This window comes from Canis lupus, chromosome 5 (assembly GCF_048164855.1).
Source record: "Canis lupus baileyi chromosome 5, mCanLup2.hap1, whole genome shotgun sequence".
In the NCBI taxonomy this organism is placed as follows: domain Eukaryota; kingdom Metazoa; phylum Chordata; class Mammalia; order Carnivora; family Canidae; genus Canis; species Canis lupus.
Window position 1 is genome coordinate 29,074,981 of NC_132842.1, and position 20,552 is coordinate 29,095,532.

A 20,552-nucleotide genomic window follows, 5' to 3' on the forward strand; every position below is an offset into this window, starting at 1 on the left:
AGAAAGCCCAACTAGGGGCTAGATCCCAGGACTTGGGATCATGACCAGAGCCAAAGGTAGATGCTTAACTGACTGAGCCACTCAGGTGCTTCAGAATTGAACTCAGCCCCTTGGCTACTAGGAGAGTCCATCGAGAGGATCCAAGAAGGCTGCTTGAGTAAGAATATTTAGGAATGAGATTGAGAGGAGCGTAGAGACATGACTTGATGAGGGGAAAAGGAGAATGTTGTTATTTAACATAATGTGAAAATAGTCAAGACCCAGAGCTGGTATGTGGAAATTAAGTTAACTGTGCAGAAGACCAGCTTTCTTCTTATCAGCAGGCAGTTCAGTTCAGGACTCTCCATGTGGCGACTAGTTTCATCTCAGAGACTAGAGTGTGTTCTCTAGTTCTGTGAAGGGGATCCAGGTCTTTTGTTATGTGTTCATTCCCAACCCTGAGTGTGACATCCTCAACCTAGATCACGTTGAAAATTAAAAATATCACTAAGGTGTCTGACTTTCAGAAATGGTATGAGATATAATAACAACACCATTCTCAGGTCCTAGAGGCCAGCCACCTTGTGCGTGGTTAATGGATTTGAGTTTGGCTATTAACTAGAACCCTGGACAAAATTACATAGGCCTTGGAAGACTCAGCTTGCACATCTGTAAAGCATGGGCAGTAACTGTTTCATAGGGTCATTGGAAAGCGTTTGTGTGTGTGAAATGCTTGGCCCAGAGTAAGGGCTTAATAACTAAGTATTATTATTGTTATTATTATTATTATTATTATTACCATTATCACCTCATATTGACTTTTTTTTCTGTGCAAATTGTATCTCCCCTTATAGGTCCTAAGTGACTTGGAAGGCAGTTCTGTGTCCAATGACTTTGTCTCCTTATGATATTTAACACAATGCCTTTTAAACAGTTGCTGGGATCTCAGAGAGGGCAGGGCCGCTGTGGTCCTTGTGTCTAAGATGGGGAGCCTCGGGGCTGAGCCATGTGTGGAGGTGCTCACCTGTGTGGACACTACTCAAGTGGTCCTGCTGCAGTAAGGAAACGTGTGCACTTTGCCTAATTTTCAGAACCACCTCGACTCTTCAGGGATGCTTGTGAGTTGTGGTGTGTGCATGTGTTTGGAGGCCATATGCATTACAAATGTTAGCCGAAAAGTTGCTTACTGTTTATATTCTGGGCCTGTGAGAATCTCGGAGGAATTTTTCCAGACCATTGATCTCTTGGGATCTGTTTATTTTTAAGAAAGTTGTTTTCCTAGCTTTTTGTACCAAAGCGGATATTTTGCCTTCCAAAGCATGGAGATTTCACAAGTATGTACCCAAGCCAGGTGCCGTGGACCTATTCCCTTTTGGCTGCTCATTCCTGTCCTTCAGTGCTCAGCTGTCACCGTCCCTGCAAAGTGGCAGCCCCAGCATCAAGAGGCATAGGATGTTGTGATTTTTGTCTGGACACTATTGCGTGATACCAAAAGAAATCCAGGGTAGAGATCAAACTAGAGCTGGGCTTGCAGCACAAAATGAGCTGTAGTTGTGTGAAGGTGGACCCCTGCCAGGACATTCCTCTCATAGATCTGGCTGCTGCTAAGGGATCGGACGTCTGGAATTTCTCAAAGCAAATCTCTGACCACTGGACCCATTGCATCCTCAGGGATGTGCTTCTGGATTAGAATTACTGTATGCTTGGTACTAGGTTCAGCACTTCCTATATTGTATCTCACGGAGTCTTTATAACGGCCCTCTTGGGTTGTACTTTCTATCCACATTTTATTTGTGAAGAAGCTAAGGTCTACAGAGTTTACTATGAGCAAGGACTCATATTTAATTATTGTGAGAAACACAATCTGGGGACACCTGGGTGGCTCAGTGGTTGAGCATCTGCCTTCAGCTCAGGTCGTGGTCCCGGGGTCCTGGGGTTGAGTCCCACATCACGCTCCTCGCAGGAAGCCTGCTTCTCCCTCTGCCTGTGTCTCTGCCTCTCTCTGTGTCTCTCATGAATAAATAAATAAAATCTTAAAGAACAAACCAGAGTTTGAGCATAGAACTGTCTGACTCCCAACTTTATGCTCGTACCCACTGAACCGAGTACATAGAAGATCATAAAATATTGAGGGTGTGAATTCACATTCCATGTCTCACCCTAGTTGTGTAAGAACGAAAAGAAAGGCTCAAAGCAACAGAACCTGCCTTTGATCAATTTAATTGTCTGTTATATCGGGATTGGGCCCAGAGCTATTGCACCATAACTTCATGGGCTCCTTCTCAGTATAAAAGCTACTTCTGTGAGATGTAATTTGGAGGCCAAAGCATTACACTTACTGGATTACTAAAATAGTTAACTCATGTGCATGGCTCAAAATCTAAAAGATTATAAATTGGTTTCCAGTGACACACAAGACTCCCTCTCTCTTATGCCCTCCCACTCCCACTTCCTCCCCATGTCTAAAATATTTTGGTGATTTATGAGCTCACTGGGACAGAGTCTTTGAAACCAGGACTTTCCTGGAACATCATGGGTTGTGTGATCTTCTGAAGGTGTACGCCAAGATAGCTCTTCTGTGTATGTGGTTGGTTCAAGGCTAGTTATTTCACTTTCTGTGTTAAAATCTTGAACTTCCTATTGTCTCAGGGCACCTAAATTGCTGCCATTCCCATAATTCCATATTGTTTTTGGCAGAAAATTTTTATTTATGCTAAGGTCCCAGATAGCTGGGAATAAAATAGAATGAGATAAAGTAAGAAATAAGATGCCTTGCCTGTTTTATTCTCTTTTGTTTTGCTCAAATCAGTGATGCTCAAACCGGGCTATACCCTTTAGTCACCTGGAGAGGTTAAAAAAAAAAAAAAAGGATGTAGATGCCTGGGTCCTACCCTCAAACAGCTGAATGATTTCTCAGGGTAAGGCCTAGGTAGCTGTATTTTTGGGTGTTATATCTTATGAACTTATACAAGAAACCAAGCAATGTATTAATGCCTTTGACATATTTATTTAGTTGTAAAGCTGAAGAATAATGCTGCGTATTTTTCTACCACTAAAATATGTATGGCTCTATGGGTTTCGTAGTTTCCCCTTTATATTCTTTACTTTTTAAAAAGCTGGGTTTTTTTGAGGTTTAGTTTACATAGCATAAAATTTGCTTGTTTTAAGTGTATAGTTCATTGATATTTAGTAAATTTGCAGTTGTGCAACCGTCACCACAATCCAGTTTTAGAACATTTCTATCACCCCCAAAAGATCCTTATATCTATTTGCGGTCACTCCCTCTTCCCACCCGAGCCCCAGGTAGCCACTAATCCACTTGCTGTGTCTCTTCAGACAGCTGTATTTTTTAAAGCACGCGAGGTGATTCTGTTGCTCTATAAATGTTGGGGACCCTTACTTTGAACTTACCAGCAGACTTTAGGGACATTAACTATGTCAAGATCTTCACCTACAGAAACACCTTTTAAAATAAGTAAGATTGTTCTTTTACTTTCATGGGACTCTCAGAATACTTTTGATCCTTATCAAGATGTATATCGTTCCTCTTTTCCACCAACATGTTTTCACTATTGGTTACAGGCCAACATAGGATTGCTCACACAGTTGGTGGAAAATAACCTCTTCCCGTGTGCAGCTACTTCTGTTCATCAATATAGATGGGACTTGTAATGGAAAAGTACCAACAGGCCATCCCAGTGGGGTTGGTGCAATCTTTCTAGCATGGTCTTGAGCTTATTAAACTAGGTATCCCGTCTTCTCTTGGAAGAGAGAAATGTGATCATTCAGTGCATTTAAGGGGTCAGAAGAACTTCTCTCCTTTCCTTGATTCCCACCATGGCTTCTTGGACCTCTTTTTTTCTTCCACACTCATCCCCACTGCAGTGAGAGCAGAGACTCCTACATTTTGAAGCCTGTTTTACTGTTTACTTCCACCCTGCCTGTTTCACACAGTTCCTTTGCTTGGCTCAATGGGTCCCAAACACCAGTGCACATTAGGATCAACCGTGGAGCTTTTGGAGATCTTCTGGGGAGCATGGAGATTAGCCATGTGAATTAGAATCACCAGGACTGGAAACCAGAGGATTGCTGTCTTGTTTTCAAGTGTTCTTTGGCTTCATCCCTACTTCTTTGTTCTCTAAAACTCTAGTCCTGGGCTGTTGATTCTGTTTCCAAACCTCCCAGCTAGAGTTCCTGAGTGATCCCAACTCCTAGTCTTTGTCAAAACCAATGGACTCATGTGAAGTCACCCTAATCTGACATTAAAAGGAAATTATAGTTTCAGGAGCTAGGAGACCAGCAATAGCTGTCTTCATTTTCTCCCAGTATCTGGTTCATCTTTGAACAGGCCCCGCATAGAAGAACCCAAAAAAAAGCTAAAGACTATCCATTTGTGCTCTTAAAATACATTCTAAAAAGACAACCTACAGAATGGGGAAAATATTTGCAAATTGTATGTTTAAGAGTCTAGTGTTCAGAATATATAGAAGATTCTTAACAACTCAACCAAAACAAACAAACAAACAAACAAACAATAATCCAATTGAGATATGGGCCAAGGACTTAAGAAAAAAAAAGGATGCAACTAGGTTTTCAACCGTTTCCTGGTTTAAGTTGATTAATTTTGCCAGATCTTGGGTATTGCTCTTATTTTGTTGTGAAGGGAGGATTAGAAGGCAGAATTTAGTTTTTGATGACTGGTTACAAACACATAGATCTCTTTTCCCTGGATCACCAGATAAAATATAGGATGCTCAGTTAGAGTTGAGTTTCAGATAGACGGTTCTATCCTGTGCAATCTCTGGGACAGACTTAAACTAAAAAAAATTTTTTTTGTTGTTTATCTGAAATTCAGATTTAACTAGGTATCCTGTGCTTTTATTTGCTAAATCTGGCAGCTCTTGCTCTATTAAAGGACTGCATTGTGACTGATGGCTCACCCCTGGTTCCAGCTCCCTGCTGCTCTGTATCCTTCCCCCAAGTCCAGTCTCCACTCTACAGCTGGAAGGGAATGGCCCTGTTTGGCCTCTGTACATTTGCCAGGAAATAATAATCTGGTTGTTATGTGAGGGTTTCCAACATTGTTCAGTGCAGAAATTACTCAGGTATGAATCATTTGGCTCCGTAGTTGGTTTTGTTTTGTTTTGTTTTTAAGGCTGATATGAGAACTGTGTTATCTTGTTTGTTCTGACATTAGCTGTAGTTCAGTCTGAGCCAGCTGTGAGCAGGATGGCTCAGAGACACCCAGGAGGGTGGCCTTCTCTGTTTAACTTGACATTGGTGAGCAACTGACTCTTCTCAGGGAGACCCCACTCTATCTCTTCCTTTCTCCTGCTGTCTCAGTTTGGTGTACGAGGTGGAATGTTGTCCAGGCCTATGGCACTGTCCACATAGCTGTGGCTGGAGCCAGAGATGTGTCCATGGCACATGATGTAGGTTACTGAGAGTATCTGCCAGTCACCAAACACTCTGAAGATGATCCTCTTGAAGGGTTCACTTCTTGGTCTGTCCAACTATGTGCCAACATGTTGAATCATCTCCATGTTAAATGTTCAACAAGCTTGTCTTGAGCTGTCACCACATTCCTGGCAACTGTGCTAGATGCCTGGAACCCAAAGGTGTCTAAGACATTGTGTCACTGCCCTTGAAGAACTTTTAGTTGGCAGTTTTTAACAATTGAAAAAGTTTTAAATTCTGGCAAAAAGGCATGTAACATTAAGTTAACCATCTTAAGCATTTCTCCGTGTACAATTGAGCAGTGTTGAGTTTACTTACATTATTGCACAACCAATCTCCAGAACATTTTCATTTTCTCAAACTGAAGTTCTATATCTATTCGATGACAGTTCCCTGCTGCCCACCCTCCGCCCCACCCCCAGCCCCTGGCAACTACCACGTTCCATTCTGTCTTTGCGAGTTTGACTATTCTAGTTACGTTGTGTAAGTGGAATCACACAGTATTTGTCTTTTTGTGACTGGCTTTTTTTTTTTTCACTTAGTGTAATGCCCTCCAAGGTCATCCATATCATGGCATAGGACAGGATCTTCTTCCTTTCCATGGCTAAAAAATATTCTTTTGCATGTATAGACCACGTTTTGTTGGACACTTGGGTTGATTCCAGTCTTTTCTATTGGGAATAGTGTTATTTATATAAACATGGCGTACATGATCTTCGAGATTCTGCTTTCAGTTTGATGGGGTACATACCCCAAAGTGGAATTACTGGATCATATGGTAGTTCTATTTTTAATTTTTGGAGGAACCTCCGCTCTGTCTTCCATAGTGCTATGCCATTTTATAATCCCACTCACAGAACACGAAGTTTCCAGCTTTCCCACATCCTCTCCAGCACTTATTTTCTGTCTTTTGATAGTAGTCACCCTGGAGGGTGTGTAGAGTTGGAAATTTTGGATAATAAAGGAAAACTCTCTGTCAGGTTGAATCTGTGCAATGCCACAAAGGTTTTCCCAGTGATTGGGTCATGTTTCAACTTTGTACTAGAGGGTGATGTAGAGGGATTTAGCAGAAATCTCTCCATTTTAGATTCCTTTGCTGCTCTGGCATCATGTTTGGTAAGCTTCCATTTGGTTCAGTTTCAGATTCTTAAAGCAGCTAGTGTTTAAGGTCTTCCACAGACACAAAATTATATCAGGAAGGATAGAACACATATTTTTAGGGGGTAACTGTGTGTAGAATGTATCAGTGAAACAAGTCAACTCCTGTAACCAAGGAGGTCAATCACAGAGGGGAAACTGAGGCTCAGGAATGTATAATTTTAGGAAGAGAGAGCATTGAGTAACTAGTGAAGAAAGCAAATTTGCTAAGATATTGAGCAAACACCACTCATGAAACTATAAGGTGATAGAGTTGAATTTGAACTTTCAGCTGTCTCCTTGCATTAGTGTGTTACCCCAACTCTTGCCACCACATCTATATGATGCTGTTTGCCAAAAGGATTTAAAATACCTATTACCAGTCTAGGGAACAAAACTCCTCCCCCCCAAAAAACCCAATAATGGGGGCTTATGAAGGTATTTAACCAAATTCCTTCTCATCTTTATTGCTCAACTTTACTGCTTTTCCCCACGAGACCTCAACTATAGATGTTTTTAATTGAAGTGTGATTCACACACAACATTATATTTGTTTCAGGTGTATAGCATGACTTTATATTTGTATATGTTGCAAAATGATCACTACACTAAGTCTGGTTGACATCCATCACCACACGGTTACAGAATTTTTTTTTCTTGTGATGAGAACTTTTAAGCTTTACTCTCATAGCAACAGTCACATGTGCAGTTCGGCATCATTAACTGTAGTCGCCATGCTGTACATTCCTTCCTCATCGCTTTTTCTTCTAACAGTCTGCCAATTTGCTTGAATTTTGTCTGCGTTGCTGCCATCAAAGGGTAGTTGCCCAATTATTCAAAAATACTTTTGACTGCCCTATACTGAAGAAATCTCCCCACTGGGGTTCAGGTGAGTCCGTTACATAAACGAATGTAGATAATTTAGCCCCTTTTCCAAGGGAAATGAACAGGCAATGTTTGTTTGGAAATCTTTTTGTAAAAGCACCAGGTGTTGGCCCAGAGTCCACAGGAAAGAGGCAGGAAACCCCCTGTCAGTTGACCCAAAAGGGCATAGCTTCCAGCTGGTGTCCTTGTCTGTGGTTCTTTGCTCCAAAATCGTTTCACCTTTAGAGACGTTACATAGCAATTGACTTCCTTTTCTCCCCTATGTGGTTGTCTAGGCAGAGGATGTTTATTTGTGAATAACATCCATATGTTCGAGGACAAAACTGAGGGTATACACGTTCTCTAAAATACATGAAATGTTTTGTCATTACAAGATAGAACCAGCAAGAAGACTTTTTAAAAAGATTTTATCTATTTATTCACGAGAGACACACAGAGAGAGGCAGAGACACAGGCAGAGGGAGAAGCAGGCTCCATGCAGGGAGCCGGATGCTGGATTCAATCCCAGGACCCCAGGACCACGACCTGAGCCAAAGGCAGATGCTCAACCACTGAGCCACCCAGGCGCCCCCAGCAGGAGGAATATTTAATAGCATTTGTGGGCATGCTTCTCAACCTTTTGTAGACTCTTTAGAGAGTCTAGTAAAGGTTGTGGGCCCTCTGTCCAGAAAAAATACATACGGGATATACTTTTATGCAAAATTCTAATATAATTTCAGGGGCATCTTGGGAAGCTACCACCTCCATTATACTTTATAAAGATTGTTTTCTCTATAAACATCTTGAACTCCCTGTTATGAATGTTTACTATGATCTACCTTTTTTCCTCCAAGTAATGATTATTTTATTTTTACTAAGCTCCTGTTTTTATGGAGAAACCTATTACAGGCAAAAGTTTAAAATGAAAGAGATTTTCTTCCTTCATAACTTGCCTTTCATCCTAGTCAAAGAGTATCAGAAGCTCCTTCAGAAATAGCAGAGGCTGGGGGCTGATATGTACTAAGGGCCTACTGTGTGCAGGCACCTTATATATCATGATTGCACGTAATTCTGACAGTGATTCTATGACTCTAGTCAAGTGCATGTGGGCCTGAGGCTCAGAGATATTAAGTCAGTCATTTTGAGTCTTTCAAACCCTAGAGCTCACTTTCTTGGGTATTATGTGGCTTCTAAAATAACATGTATCTTCTTGTTTGAAAATATGGGGCTCTAGACAGGAAGAGTGCATCCTGGGGATGCTCTAGACAGGAAGAGTGCATCCTGGGGATGCTGGTGACCTGAAGAGAGGTTAGTGAACCTTCCTGGGATGCACTTGAGGCCCTGTGGGCCACAGTCTTGCATGAGAGGACTGATGCTTGCATTGAAATAGACAGATGGCATGAGGAGATGGGGCTTCCTCCAAATCAGAGAAATCACTGCGTACCACACTCCTTTCCCCTAACCAAGAGGGCATAGAGGAGAGAACACCAAGAGAAGGAAATGACATGTGGGTTCTCATTAGAAAAGTAGGTCAGAGTCTCACCCTTTTGGTCTGCTCCCAGCCTCTTCCCTTGTACTCTTCATTGTGTTGAGAACACATGCCGTGACTGTGCAGGGCCTGCTAATCATGCTCATTGTGCTCAGGAGCTGTTTTGTGGCTGTCAGCAGTATGAGCCACAACTCACAGAAGGAGAAGCTAAACAATGTTATTCTGGTTTGGGATGTTGGTCAGTAACTCCAGGGCAGCCTAGATTAGCCTCATTGATGAAAAGGTTTTTTTCCTTTTGTAGTAAAAAAGAGGATTTTTATTTTCTAGAGTTATTGCTCTGGAATTTTTCCCAGCAAACTACTACTACTACTACTACTACTACTACTACTACTACTAGTACTACTACTATTACTACTACTACTACTACTACTACTACTACTACTACTACTACTACATCCCCTTCTTCATATTCTTCTTCTTCTTTTTTGGCTAGTTTGTGGAAAAGTCACTGGATCACATTGACTGTCTGGTACTTAATGGGTACCAGTCAGCCTCAGGGGTTAGGCGTCTTGGTGTTTAACCAAAGTAGGAATCAACCCACTCTTTGGGCTTAAAAAAGAAGCCCATTTAGAAGAATCTTATGAATTTTCATCATGAACTAGCAAACATCAGAGGTCAATAGGAAACCCAAATAATAATACACTATCTTTCTCAGGGCTTATATCAAAGAGCCTAGTCAAATGAATTATGGAGAGAGAAATTATACTTTTTAATCCTCAGCACTTTCACTCAACCATGAATGGTATTAATTCAGGGGAGTTGTAAAGAGCATTTCAATGAGAGAGATTTGGAACAAGGAAAAGTAGGTACATGCTGATAGTATAAAGAGGGTTGAATCCAACGTAGAATTTTAAAGTTGGGGATAATCTAGTGACACCTAATTACATACACCAAAGGCACGTGACCATTGGTTCCATGCTGGAACCAGAGTCACCTGCAAGGCTTATTAAAATACAGCTTTCTGGGTTCCACCTCCAGAGTTTCTGATTCAGAGTTTCTAGGTGGGCCCAAGAATTGGTGTTTCTAGCAAGTTTGCAGATGCTGCTGCTGCTGGCCCCAGACCACGTCATGACAGGTGCTCTGCACCATCCCCACAGGTGATCAATCCATCCAGAGTTTGCCTGAACACTTCCAGGGAGATGGGTTGTGCTGCTGCCTCTGCCCTCAGGACATCTTTCCTAGAACTTATTGATGCTGCACAAAGAATGCTTCCCAGTAACCCTACCCCAGTCCTAATTCTGCCAGCTGGAATTACTCTGAATACACCTAATCCCCTTATAAATGCCTACACTAACAGACTTATCCTAAGGAAAAGAACGGATAGGCTCTGTTTGGCAAATAATGCTGTTCCATTCCATACTAGGGAATGCCTGTTCATTCTCTTTTGCCATCCAACTCCCAACAAGTTTAGATTAAAAAAATAAAGTTGGGACATGCGTAAAATAAAGTGTGTAAATCTCATGTGTACAGCTTGATGAATTTTCACATGTGTATACACCCAGACAACTACTTCTGGGCCAAAACACAGTATTTTCACCACCCAAAAGACTCCCGTACTCTTCCCCAGTAGGTACCATTTTTCACCATTCTTCTGAGTCTCGTGGACAGGTTGTGCTTGCTTTGGGGCTTTATGTAAATGGAAGCATGGAGAGTATACTCTTCTATATCTATGTTCCCACTCAAAATGACTGTGAGATGCTGGATAGACAAGAGTAGTTCTTGCTGTGTATAGTATTCAAGTTTGATCTGTTGTATTGTCTTACATTTAATTCCCTGGCCCTTCTTCTGTTTTGTATATTTTTAAGGTTTACAAATAGCATTAGCTGGCACTACTGCATACCATGATTCAGGATAGCCTCAGTCCAGTAGTTCCCCTATATCCATGGTTTCATGTTCCTCAGTCACCATTATCCCCAGTCACCCATGGTCCTGGAAGCAGATGATCCTCCTTCTGACATATGGTTGGAAAGGCAGTAGTGGCCTCATGCTCTTTCACAGGGTCTGCGTCACTCACCTCACCTCATCTCAGCATGTAGGCATTTTATCATCTCACATCATCCAAGAAGGGTGAGGATGGCACAAGGAGATATTGTGAGAGAGAGACCACATTCACTGAATTCTTACTGCGTACATTCTTAGAATAGTATTTTATTATTAACTGTTGTCATAATTCACTTACTATGCCTAATTTATAAATTAAACTTTGTCATATGTATGTATTCAAAAAAAGCACAGTATATCCAGGGATAAGGGTGGGGATAAGGAGGGACTACTGCCCATTGCATCACTTAATCTTTTCAATAGTGTGAGTTTGGTAGACCATAAATCCATTTTGCAGATGAGATAACTGAAGCTTAGTGACTTGCCCAAAGCCTCAAAGATCATGAGAGATGGAGCCAGTATCGAATGCAGGTCCATCTGACTCATTCATGATTCTGGGTTCTCAGGTGTGTTATCATGTCTGTCACTCTTGGTGCTTTGCCAGTAATCACCAATGAGAGAGTGACTCTGAGGAGCATACATTTTCCTTCTCTTTTAAAGGTCTTTTAAAGACCTTTTCATTTTCAACCTTTTCCTCCTTCCTCCTCTTGAGTGGGTCTCAGGCATCACTGACCATGCTGGTGAACTGGAGGCCGACACTTGCCAACGTGCTGTTGAGATTTTCCCAGCTCCTTCAGATGGGCAGATCTTTTGGAAGCATGTTATCTTTCATACAGCTGTCTTCTAGAAGAATGAAATCTCCTCTTTGCTGGCTTTCTGGTCACTTCTGAATCCTCTGCCCTTGGTGGGTGCAAATAATAGAAGAATTAGCTCTGCCCTGTGGTTCCTGTTAAGGTTACACCTAAATTGCCTCTGAAAAATAATTGTCCTGTTGAAGGAAATGTCCAAACTTCCTTTGACTTTAATGTCTAATAAACCATTACAAGAGGAAGTTCGTTCTTGAGTACAAGTTACCATGGGCAAATTATGCCTTGTTTCCTACTTTATTTAGCTAATTAGGGATGGAAGATTGCTGGTCAGCTCACTCTATGTGTGGTGTCAACTTGGATAGATTAAAAAAAAAAGATCAGAAACTTTGCAGCAGTTTTAAGCCTGGCTTTGATTCAGTATCCTGGTAAAGTCTCCACGTATACTAATATTTATGTATCCTCCACTTTATTTTTACATTCCTCTTGTTGCATGCAGAGCTACAAAATTTGAATTTCTGTTATTACATATATAGACATGGTGGAGTTTGGATCTATAAAGGTGGGTAGTTGTGAAATAATTTTCTTTTCTAATAGGAAATAAAGGTCAGGAGTAAAAAAAAAAAGGGCTATTTTTGCTTTACTTACTCTGTCATCCCACTAATTTTTCTTAAATCATATAAAATCCATTTATGGATTTATCCTTCTGTAATTCTAACTCATATTCAAAGATTTATGCTGGGGAAACTTTGGGAGAAATTTTTTTTTAAGAGCCATCAACTTTCTGGACAAGCAGTGTGTTAGGCCAACTGGGTGACTGGTGGGGGAAGGTGTTTCTTATGGAAGACTTCAATATGGAAGGAGTGATAGAGTTAGACACCACCCTTTTGCAGTTCTAATGAAATAGTGGAGCCAGACAGACATTGTCAGTGTCTGGTAAACCTATGAAGTAAGAGATTGATGAGGAGCTTTATAATGGGTGATCAGATTGACAATCTGGGAGCTCACCATCTTTCTTATTACAGCTGAAAGCAGACAAGTAGACACTGTGTTTCTGATGTGAAAGAGGATAAGCGGTCAGCATCACCCACGAAGTATTCTTGTTAGTAGTACTGACCTTTGTCTAAGCAAGCCTCTAACTTTCCTCCCAGAACACAGGGAAGTATAGAAGATGGAGCTGTGGTTCTCAACGTTGACTGCACACTAGACCCATATTGGAGATTTTTAGTTCTGATGCCCAGACTATGCCTCAGACCAATTAAATGAGCTCTTGGCCTGGATATTCGTATTTTTTCTAGATCCCCCAGATGTGACAGTGTGAACCAGGGATGGAAACCAGGGAAATTGAGAAGCAAGTTAAAAAATAGGACAAGAAAACAATCACAAAATGCACAATGTAAGAAATTCCATGGGACAAGAAAACCAGAGTTTTATAACACATTTATGTAGCCTTAGAAGAAAGGCAGCGGGAGGGGGCACTTGTAGATTAAAGGAGATTTAAGAAACATAAACCCGATGTGATATGTGGTCTTTTTTTGATCCAGATTCGAACAAATCAGCCATATCAAGACCTGTTCTAAAGAATCAGAAGAATTCCAATACAGATTGAGTATATTCAGGGATAGTATGGCATGGAGCATTGGTTCTATTACTTGTGGTTATGTGGAAAAAAGTTCCTATAGTTAGAGATACATTCCAAAGTATCTACAGATGAAATAAGATGCCTAGGATTTGTTTTAAAACAATAGCAAGAGATGGTGAGGGGATTCAAAGAAACAGAGACAAAAGACTGGTAAGAGGTTGATAATTGTTAAAGTTGGGTGAAAGGATACAGGGGTTCATCTCTATTCTCTCTACTTTTGTGTGTTTAAAAAATTCACGTAAAAGATGAAAAAGAAGACATAAAGGTGAAATCTCTAACATCTCTTGTACTGTGATGTATTATCAGTATGAAGTCTGTGAAGTTCATATGGAATATAAACCTGAAACTGATAAAATTGAGCCCTCTGCACCCATGCAGAACAGCCCTGCTTCTTTTCTGAAAAGTGTTAATGTGTGCCATTGTGAATTATGTTTACATCTTGCTTGCAGATGATTCTGGGCCACCTCCTTCTACTGTTATCAACCAAAACGACACTTTCGCCAAAGTCACCTTCAAGCCCAGTGTGGTACAACAGGCCAAGATTGCCCAGAATGGCATTCTAGGAGATTTCATCATTAGATATGATGTCAACAGGGAACAGAGCATTGGGGACATAGAGGTAATGGGCTCGTGGTTGCCATTTCTTGTTAGTTGCTTGATACTTTTAGTTAGATTCAGAATGAAGGATCCCAGTTCTTACCTAAGGGAGGGAAAACTTTCTGGTTCCTGGAAATTGGTTTGAACCTAAAATATGTCTCCAAGGGGACTAAGGGTGTTCCCTTCCTATTTCCTGCTTCAGTAATCTGGAGAGCAAATGAAATCTGTAATGTAATTTTCCCCTGTGGTGTTTTAGATGAAGTTAGAGTTTTAGCTCATCTTCAGTTTTAATTAAGAGAGCCTGGTCCATGGCTCATTTCCCTTTAGGTTTTAATGCTCCAGAGACAGGGTGGGAATATTAAAATGTGTTAGCATGCATCCAGAATGTAGACAACTTTGACATCTCAACTTGCAAAAACCATGTATTGACAGAAGCAGGAATTCCAAGTGGCAAGGGCCATAAAGGGATAATTAAAATTGAGTTAGTCAACATAGTGATTAAGTCACAAAAGGAGGATTTTATCTTTATACAGATTAAACTAGCAGTTAGTTCTCTTGGAGGGATCAGGACAGTAGGTACTTTTGCTCTGAGTGTGGAATCTGCCCAGACTCTGTTTTGTGCTCTGACTTGTGGAAGTTATATAGACTGTCCATTTTAAGTAGTTTACTGGACACTACCATTTTTACTTTCTCTTCTCTCCACCAGGTTCTAAATGGCTATTTTGTGCACTACTTTGCCCCCAGAGACCTACCTCCTTTACCCAAGAACGTGGTATTTGTGCTTGACAGCAGTGCCTCCATGGTAGGAACCAAGCTCCGGCAGGTGAGTGAAGGTCAACTGACAATTTCGTTCTCTCTCGCTTTTGCCTGGAACCATGATGTGCTCTGTGAATAAAATTCAGTTGATGCCAAATGTCCACTTTACCATCCAGCTATTCCTGCCTACAGCAGAACCTTCCTGAACTGATCCAGTTCAGTCACTGACATAAACTGTCATTTTAGGATGGTAGTCTTTTTTTTTTTAAGGATTCTATTTATTCATTCATGAGAGAACACAGAGAGAAGCAGACACAGGCAGAGGAAGAAGCAGGCTCCATGCAGGGAGCCCGATGTGGGACTCGATCCCAAGACCCTGGGATCAGGACCTGAGCTGAAAGCAGATGCTCAACCACTGAGCCACCCAGGTGTCCCCAGGATGGTGGTTTTAAGAGAACAGAGGGACATACTATAGAAACACTTTGAAATAAAGGGGACTGTCAGAGTAGAAAATGTGAGACAGGAATATGCTGATAGGGACACTCGACAGCACTATTGTTGATGGAATAATTCTGTTTGGAAATGACGTCCTTTCAAAGCAATGGAACAGAGCCATTGACAGCCCCATTGGCCTACCCTTAGAACAAAGGAATTCTATCTCAAGAATTCAGGAGTGATATTCTTATGGCATTTAGGATAAATAGTTAAAATTCTAAGGATGGGGGGCATTAAGGGACATGCAGTCTATGCTGAAATATTAAACTATACTGAAAATACAAATATTAAAAATTATTTTAACAAACCACTGGAAAGAACTATTCCTTATCTGGTATCATAAATATCACAAGTGTGTTTTTAAGATTTTATGTATTTATTCATGAGAGATACACAGAAAGAGGCAGAGACACAGGCAGAGAGAGAAACAGACTGCTTGCGGGGAGCCTGATGCAGGACTCAATCCTAGGACCCTGATATCACGACCTGAGCCAAAAGCAGATGCTCAACCACTGAGCCACCCAGGGACCCCATAAATGTGTTTTTATAATATAGTTTCAACTCACATAACAGAAAACAGAAAAAACTACTGGCTGCCAGACCAAATAATAGCTACCTTCTCCAAACAGTTGTCTTAGCTTTTCTGTCTTAATTCATTATCTATTTTTATTAATTAATAATACATATGTGGCTTAATAGTACCTGAAACCTCAAAGGAAACCTCTATGTTATCTCTTTCCACCCCTAGATCCCCTTCAATATGCAGTCGAACCTGATCTTAGCGGATAAACTATTGTAAATATTTTCTCTCAGTTACTACTTTGTAAGTTCTTTCTTTGGCCATTTGAATTTAACAAATCATGTAGAACTTGTTGATTTTTTTCTTCATGGCATCTTATGTTTCTCCACTCCAAAAGAGTAAAAAATATATTCCATGCAAAAATAGGGTTTAACTTTTTTTTTTTTCCAGAAGTTTGCTAGATATGATTTCTAACTTGTATAGGGGCAAGATAACTTCTCCCTGCGAGTCAGTTCCATGTAATTCTTTAACACCACATCCTTGCGCAGAATTCAAGCTGCTGCTGACTTCTCCACTTTGCCTGCTTTTCCTTCATTTTGCATCTCTGACTTTCCATCTGGGATTACTTTTCTTTCCCCTAAAGAACACTCATTGGTATCTTCTCAAATGTGGGTCTGCTAGTAAAGAATTCTATTAGTTTTTGCTTGTTTGAAGATGACTTATTTCATTCTCATTCTTGAAGGGTATTTTTACTGGGAATGGAATTCTGCATTGACAATGATTTTTCTTTCCATTGAAGATAGATCCCATTGTCTGCTGGATTCTGTTGTTGCTGTTGATAAGTTGGTAATCATTTTAACTGTTGTTCCTTTAAATGTCATCTTTTATTGTTGACTGCTTTTAAAATATTCCTCTTAATCTTAAGTTTTCTGTAGCTTTAATATGATGATTTCAGATGCAGATTTCTTTCTTTTTTTTTTAAATTTTTGCCTGAGGTTCCTAGGACTTCATGAATTTGTGGATTCATGGGAAAATCCTCAGTCATTATTTCTGACATCACATTGGCTCACTTTTCCTAATCCTAATCCTAAAGGATTCCAGCATTAGAAAATCTCTCCATATCCTGTATCCTGTGCTTTCTTCTATTTATTCCAGCTTTTGCCTTTTCATACGTCCTTCCAAACCTAGGTACAAGCCACAGATTCTCTTTTCAGGTATGTCCAGTGTGGTCTCAGATGCATCCATTGAGTTACTTCAGTTATTGTGTTTTTTAGTTCTAGAATTTCCATTTGGTTCTCTTCAAATCTGCTCTGTCACTTTTTAGAATGTTCAGTTATTTCACAAAGTTTTAAATAACACTTCTTTTTCTCCAGTACCATAGACATAGTTATCTTAAAGCCCATATCTGATCATTCCGAGCTTGAGTCCCTTTATGAGTTGTTTTTATTGTTTTCTTTCTGTCCTTGTGTGACTGGTCATTTTTGATTGTATTATGAACATATTCAAACATTTTTTAAAGATTTATTTATTTATTTATTTATTTATTTATTTATTTATTTATGATAGACAGAGAGAGAGAGAGAGAGAGAGAGAGAGAGAGAGGCAGAGACACAGCAGGAGGGAGAAGCAGGCTGCATGCCGGGAGCCTGACACGGGACTCGATCCTGGGACTCCAGGATCGTGCCCTGGGCCAAAGGCAGGCACCAAACCGCTGAGCCACCCAGGGATCCCCATATTCAAACATTTGTTTGTAGAAATAGTTGAAAGCCTAGGATGATGAACTTTTCTGCTATAGGAAGTTTGGGGTGTTTCTGTCAGGTACATGGGGGATTATAAACTGGATCATTTTTTTTTCCCGAAGATTTATTTACTTATATGAAAGAGAGAGAGTGAGCATGCAAATTGTGGGAGAGAGAGAATCCTGAAGCAGACGCCCCACTGAGTGCAGAGCCTGATGCAGGGCTCTGTCCAACGACCCTGCAATTATGAACTGAACTGAAATCAAGAGTCAGCCACTTAACCAACTGAGCCACCCAGGTGCCCCAATCTGGGATCATTTTAGTCCGTTTTCAGGGCTTGAGATTTTTCTGGGAAGCTCAGATGGCTCAAAGCTGGATTTCAGTCCTTTAAAGATTGGTTTATTTCTATATAGCACAAAATGTAGAGATTTACCAGAGCACCTATCTCTGGTGGGCTCTAGACTTCAACTTTTGACCCTCTAAGCCACTGAAGTGGTGCTCAGCCTCTCAGATACTTCTCTGTCCTTGACATACATCCTTTAGATAAAAGTGTTGCCAAATGCTGAGGCTGCTGCTTTAAATTTTCATCTTTTCCCAGATATTTTTTCTCACTATTTTGATACTCTCAAGATTTTTTAAAAAATATATTTTGTATATTGCTTTTTTAGTTCACAGTGGGAAGGTTGGGTATGAAATTACCTGCAGGTTTTCTTTATGGGCAATGTTTCCCAAAGTGATTAATCACATGTACATGAAATATTCTTTTATCACATGTACATGAAATATTCTTTTGTAGTGGTTAATTTTCTACTGATGTTTGAGAGGCCTCATAGCCTTTTCATATTTACTGAATATTCTGTAAAGTTCTTTGCTTTATGCACTCCAAGTTCTTAAGTGCCATTATCGTTTTTGTGACTTTGTTGGGTGGATAACAGATGCTGACAAAAGCAGAGTCGTGGCTTCTTGGAGACCACTGTTGGTCATTGAATGTAGTGTTAATTAGGTCTTGCATATCACTCAGTGTGGTAATTCCCATTTGGATTTTGAATTAATTAGCAGTTACTGAGTAGGTGCCATGTACTAGGTTTCTCTGTGTGTGTCATTAAATTTCTAAGTACCTATACATCTTCATATTTTCTTTCTTTTTTCTTTTTCTTTAAGACAATGACCTTCATGAGACCAGGGTTTGGGTTTCCTCTGGGAAAAAAAAATCACTTGTTGAAGGTATTGATAATTAAAATTATTGCAGCCACTATGAATTTGTGTTATTACCAAATATCTTGTATTTTTATATTTTTACTTACCCTTGTATTATGAATATATCAGATATTATTAAATATTCTTGTTTTTAAAAAGCTTGTTTTAATGGCCATAAGGCAACACTGTACAGTGGAAACTCCTTTGAGAATGGGAATGTTCTATACCTATAGCATCCAGCGTGGTAGCCACTAGTCACATGTGGCTGTTAGCACTTAAAATGTGACTAATGCAACTGAGGAACTGAAATGTTTTTTTTTTAAATATTTTATTTATTTATTCATGAGAGACAGAGAGAGAGAGAGAGAGAGAGAGGCAGAGACACAGGCGGAGGGAGGGAGAAGCAGGCACCATTCAGGGAGCCTGACGTGGGACTCGATCCCGGGTCTCCAGGATCATGCCCAGGCTGAAGGCGGCGCTAAGCCGCTGAGCCACCAGGGCTGCCCAGAACTGAAATGTTTTAATCTTATTTCATTTTAATGCATTTAAATTTAAGTAGCTACGTGTGACTAGTGGTTCTGTATTGGAGAGTGCTGCTGAAAAACATTGACTCACTCTACCACCCGTGAGAGACTTCAAGCTATTTCCTTCTTTTGCTAATTATAAACAGCATTGGAATGACTGTCTTCATGTAGAAATCTTTGACCACATGTCAATCATTTCTTAAGTTAGATTCTTAGAAGTGGAATTACTGGGGCAAGGAAAACCAACTAATTTGTGGTTTTTACAGATATTAAAACCATGTTTTCTAGAAAAGCCATACCAACTCATTAACATTTAAAACTGTTACCAGAGTAAGAATTCCAAATGGATTAAGCAGCAAAAGGTAATCAATGAACCACACCCAAAAGTAAGAAAATAGGTATATTTAATTAGTTTTAAAATAGGGAAAGATTTTTAAAACCTAACAGCAATGAAAAGTAATTATAAAGGGAAAAAATCAGTAATGTTAGCTATATAAAAAATGTTTAACTTTTGTTTCAAGCAAAAACAGAATAAAAGTAAACAGAAGGCTGGAAAAGTGTATGCAGCAAAGAGAAACTTATCTTTAGTATATAAAGAGCAATTCCAGGTCAATTAATATTAATCTTATTTAAGAAATGGGCAAAGAAAATGAAACAATTTACAAAAGAGAAATAAAATTCAGTAAGATTATGAAAGAGTCAAATGGACTAATGACTAAAAAATGCAAATTAAAAAATACTATTTTTGTGTTCATATTGTTCAACTTTAAATAATGTAAATTACTTACAATGACATCTTCCATAGTATACATTTGTAGAATCCAACAAAATTATAATATTTAAATTATTTCCCAATAAATATTAAGAAATGCCAAAATTATAAAAATGCACGGTCCATTCTGCATCTTCACACAAAGGTCATGAAACCACCCGAAGGCTATAGCAGCTTGAGTGGCTCACATCTTCAGCTGTCTGAGTCATGTCAGGCTTAAACCTCAAACCCAATTCATTCCAGGCCATAGGGTCTTTCACTTCCGGTGGGAGAACAGTCAAGAATCTTCTTACTAGACCCCCGGAAAGATAAATCCTGCCCCAAATTGTTCAGAGAAAACCGGTGAACTAAATCAGAATCTCCTAGACTCACTGTTAATTGGGCACTTCTTAAAAATACAACATGGAACATTTGCAACATGGGAGGCATCATGCTAAATGTATTATATGAGTTATTGGATAAAAGGATCGTTAATCTTTGTAATAATTTGGCTGTCATCCCCATTGTAATGATGGAGAAACTGAGGCTTTACAGTGGTGAATAACTCAGCTAGTAAATGGCAGGGTCCAGGCTTCAAAGCCAGGTCTGAATGTGAGGCCCATGAATCAGACCATGATGGTGTGACCTCTTGGTGCAA

General features: G+C 39.9%; 1 protein-coding gene across 1 annotated transcript in view; it reads left to right on the top strand.

Moving 5' to 3' along the window:
• Positions 1-20,552, top strand: part of ITIH5 (inter-alpha-trypsin inhibitor heavy chain 5) — a 75,089-nt gene that overhangs the window by 28,172 nt on the left and 26,365 nt on the right. Inside the window, exons 6-7 of the mRNA XM_072825885.1 lie at positions 13,765-13,934; positions 14,619-14,735. Of these exons, the coding sequence (XP_072681986.1) occupies positions 13,765-13,934; positions 14,619-14,735 (287 nt within the window). The remainder of the gene's footprint in view (positions 1-13,764; positions 13,935-14,618; positions 14,736-20,552) is intronic.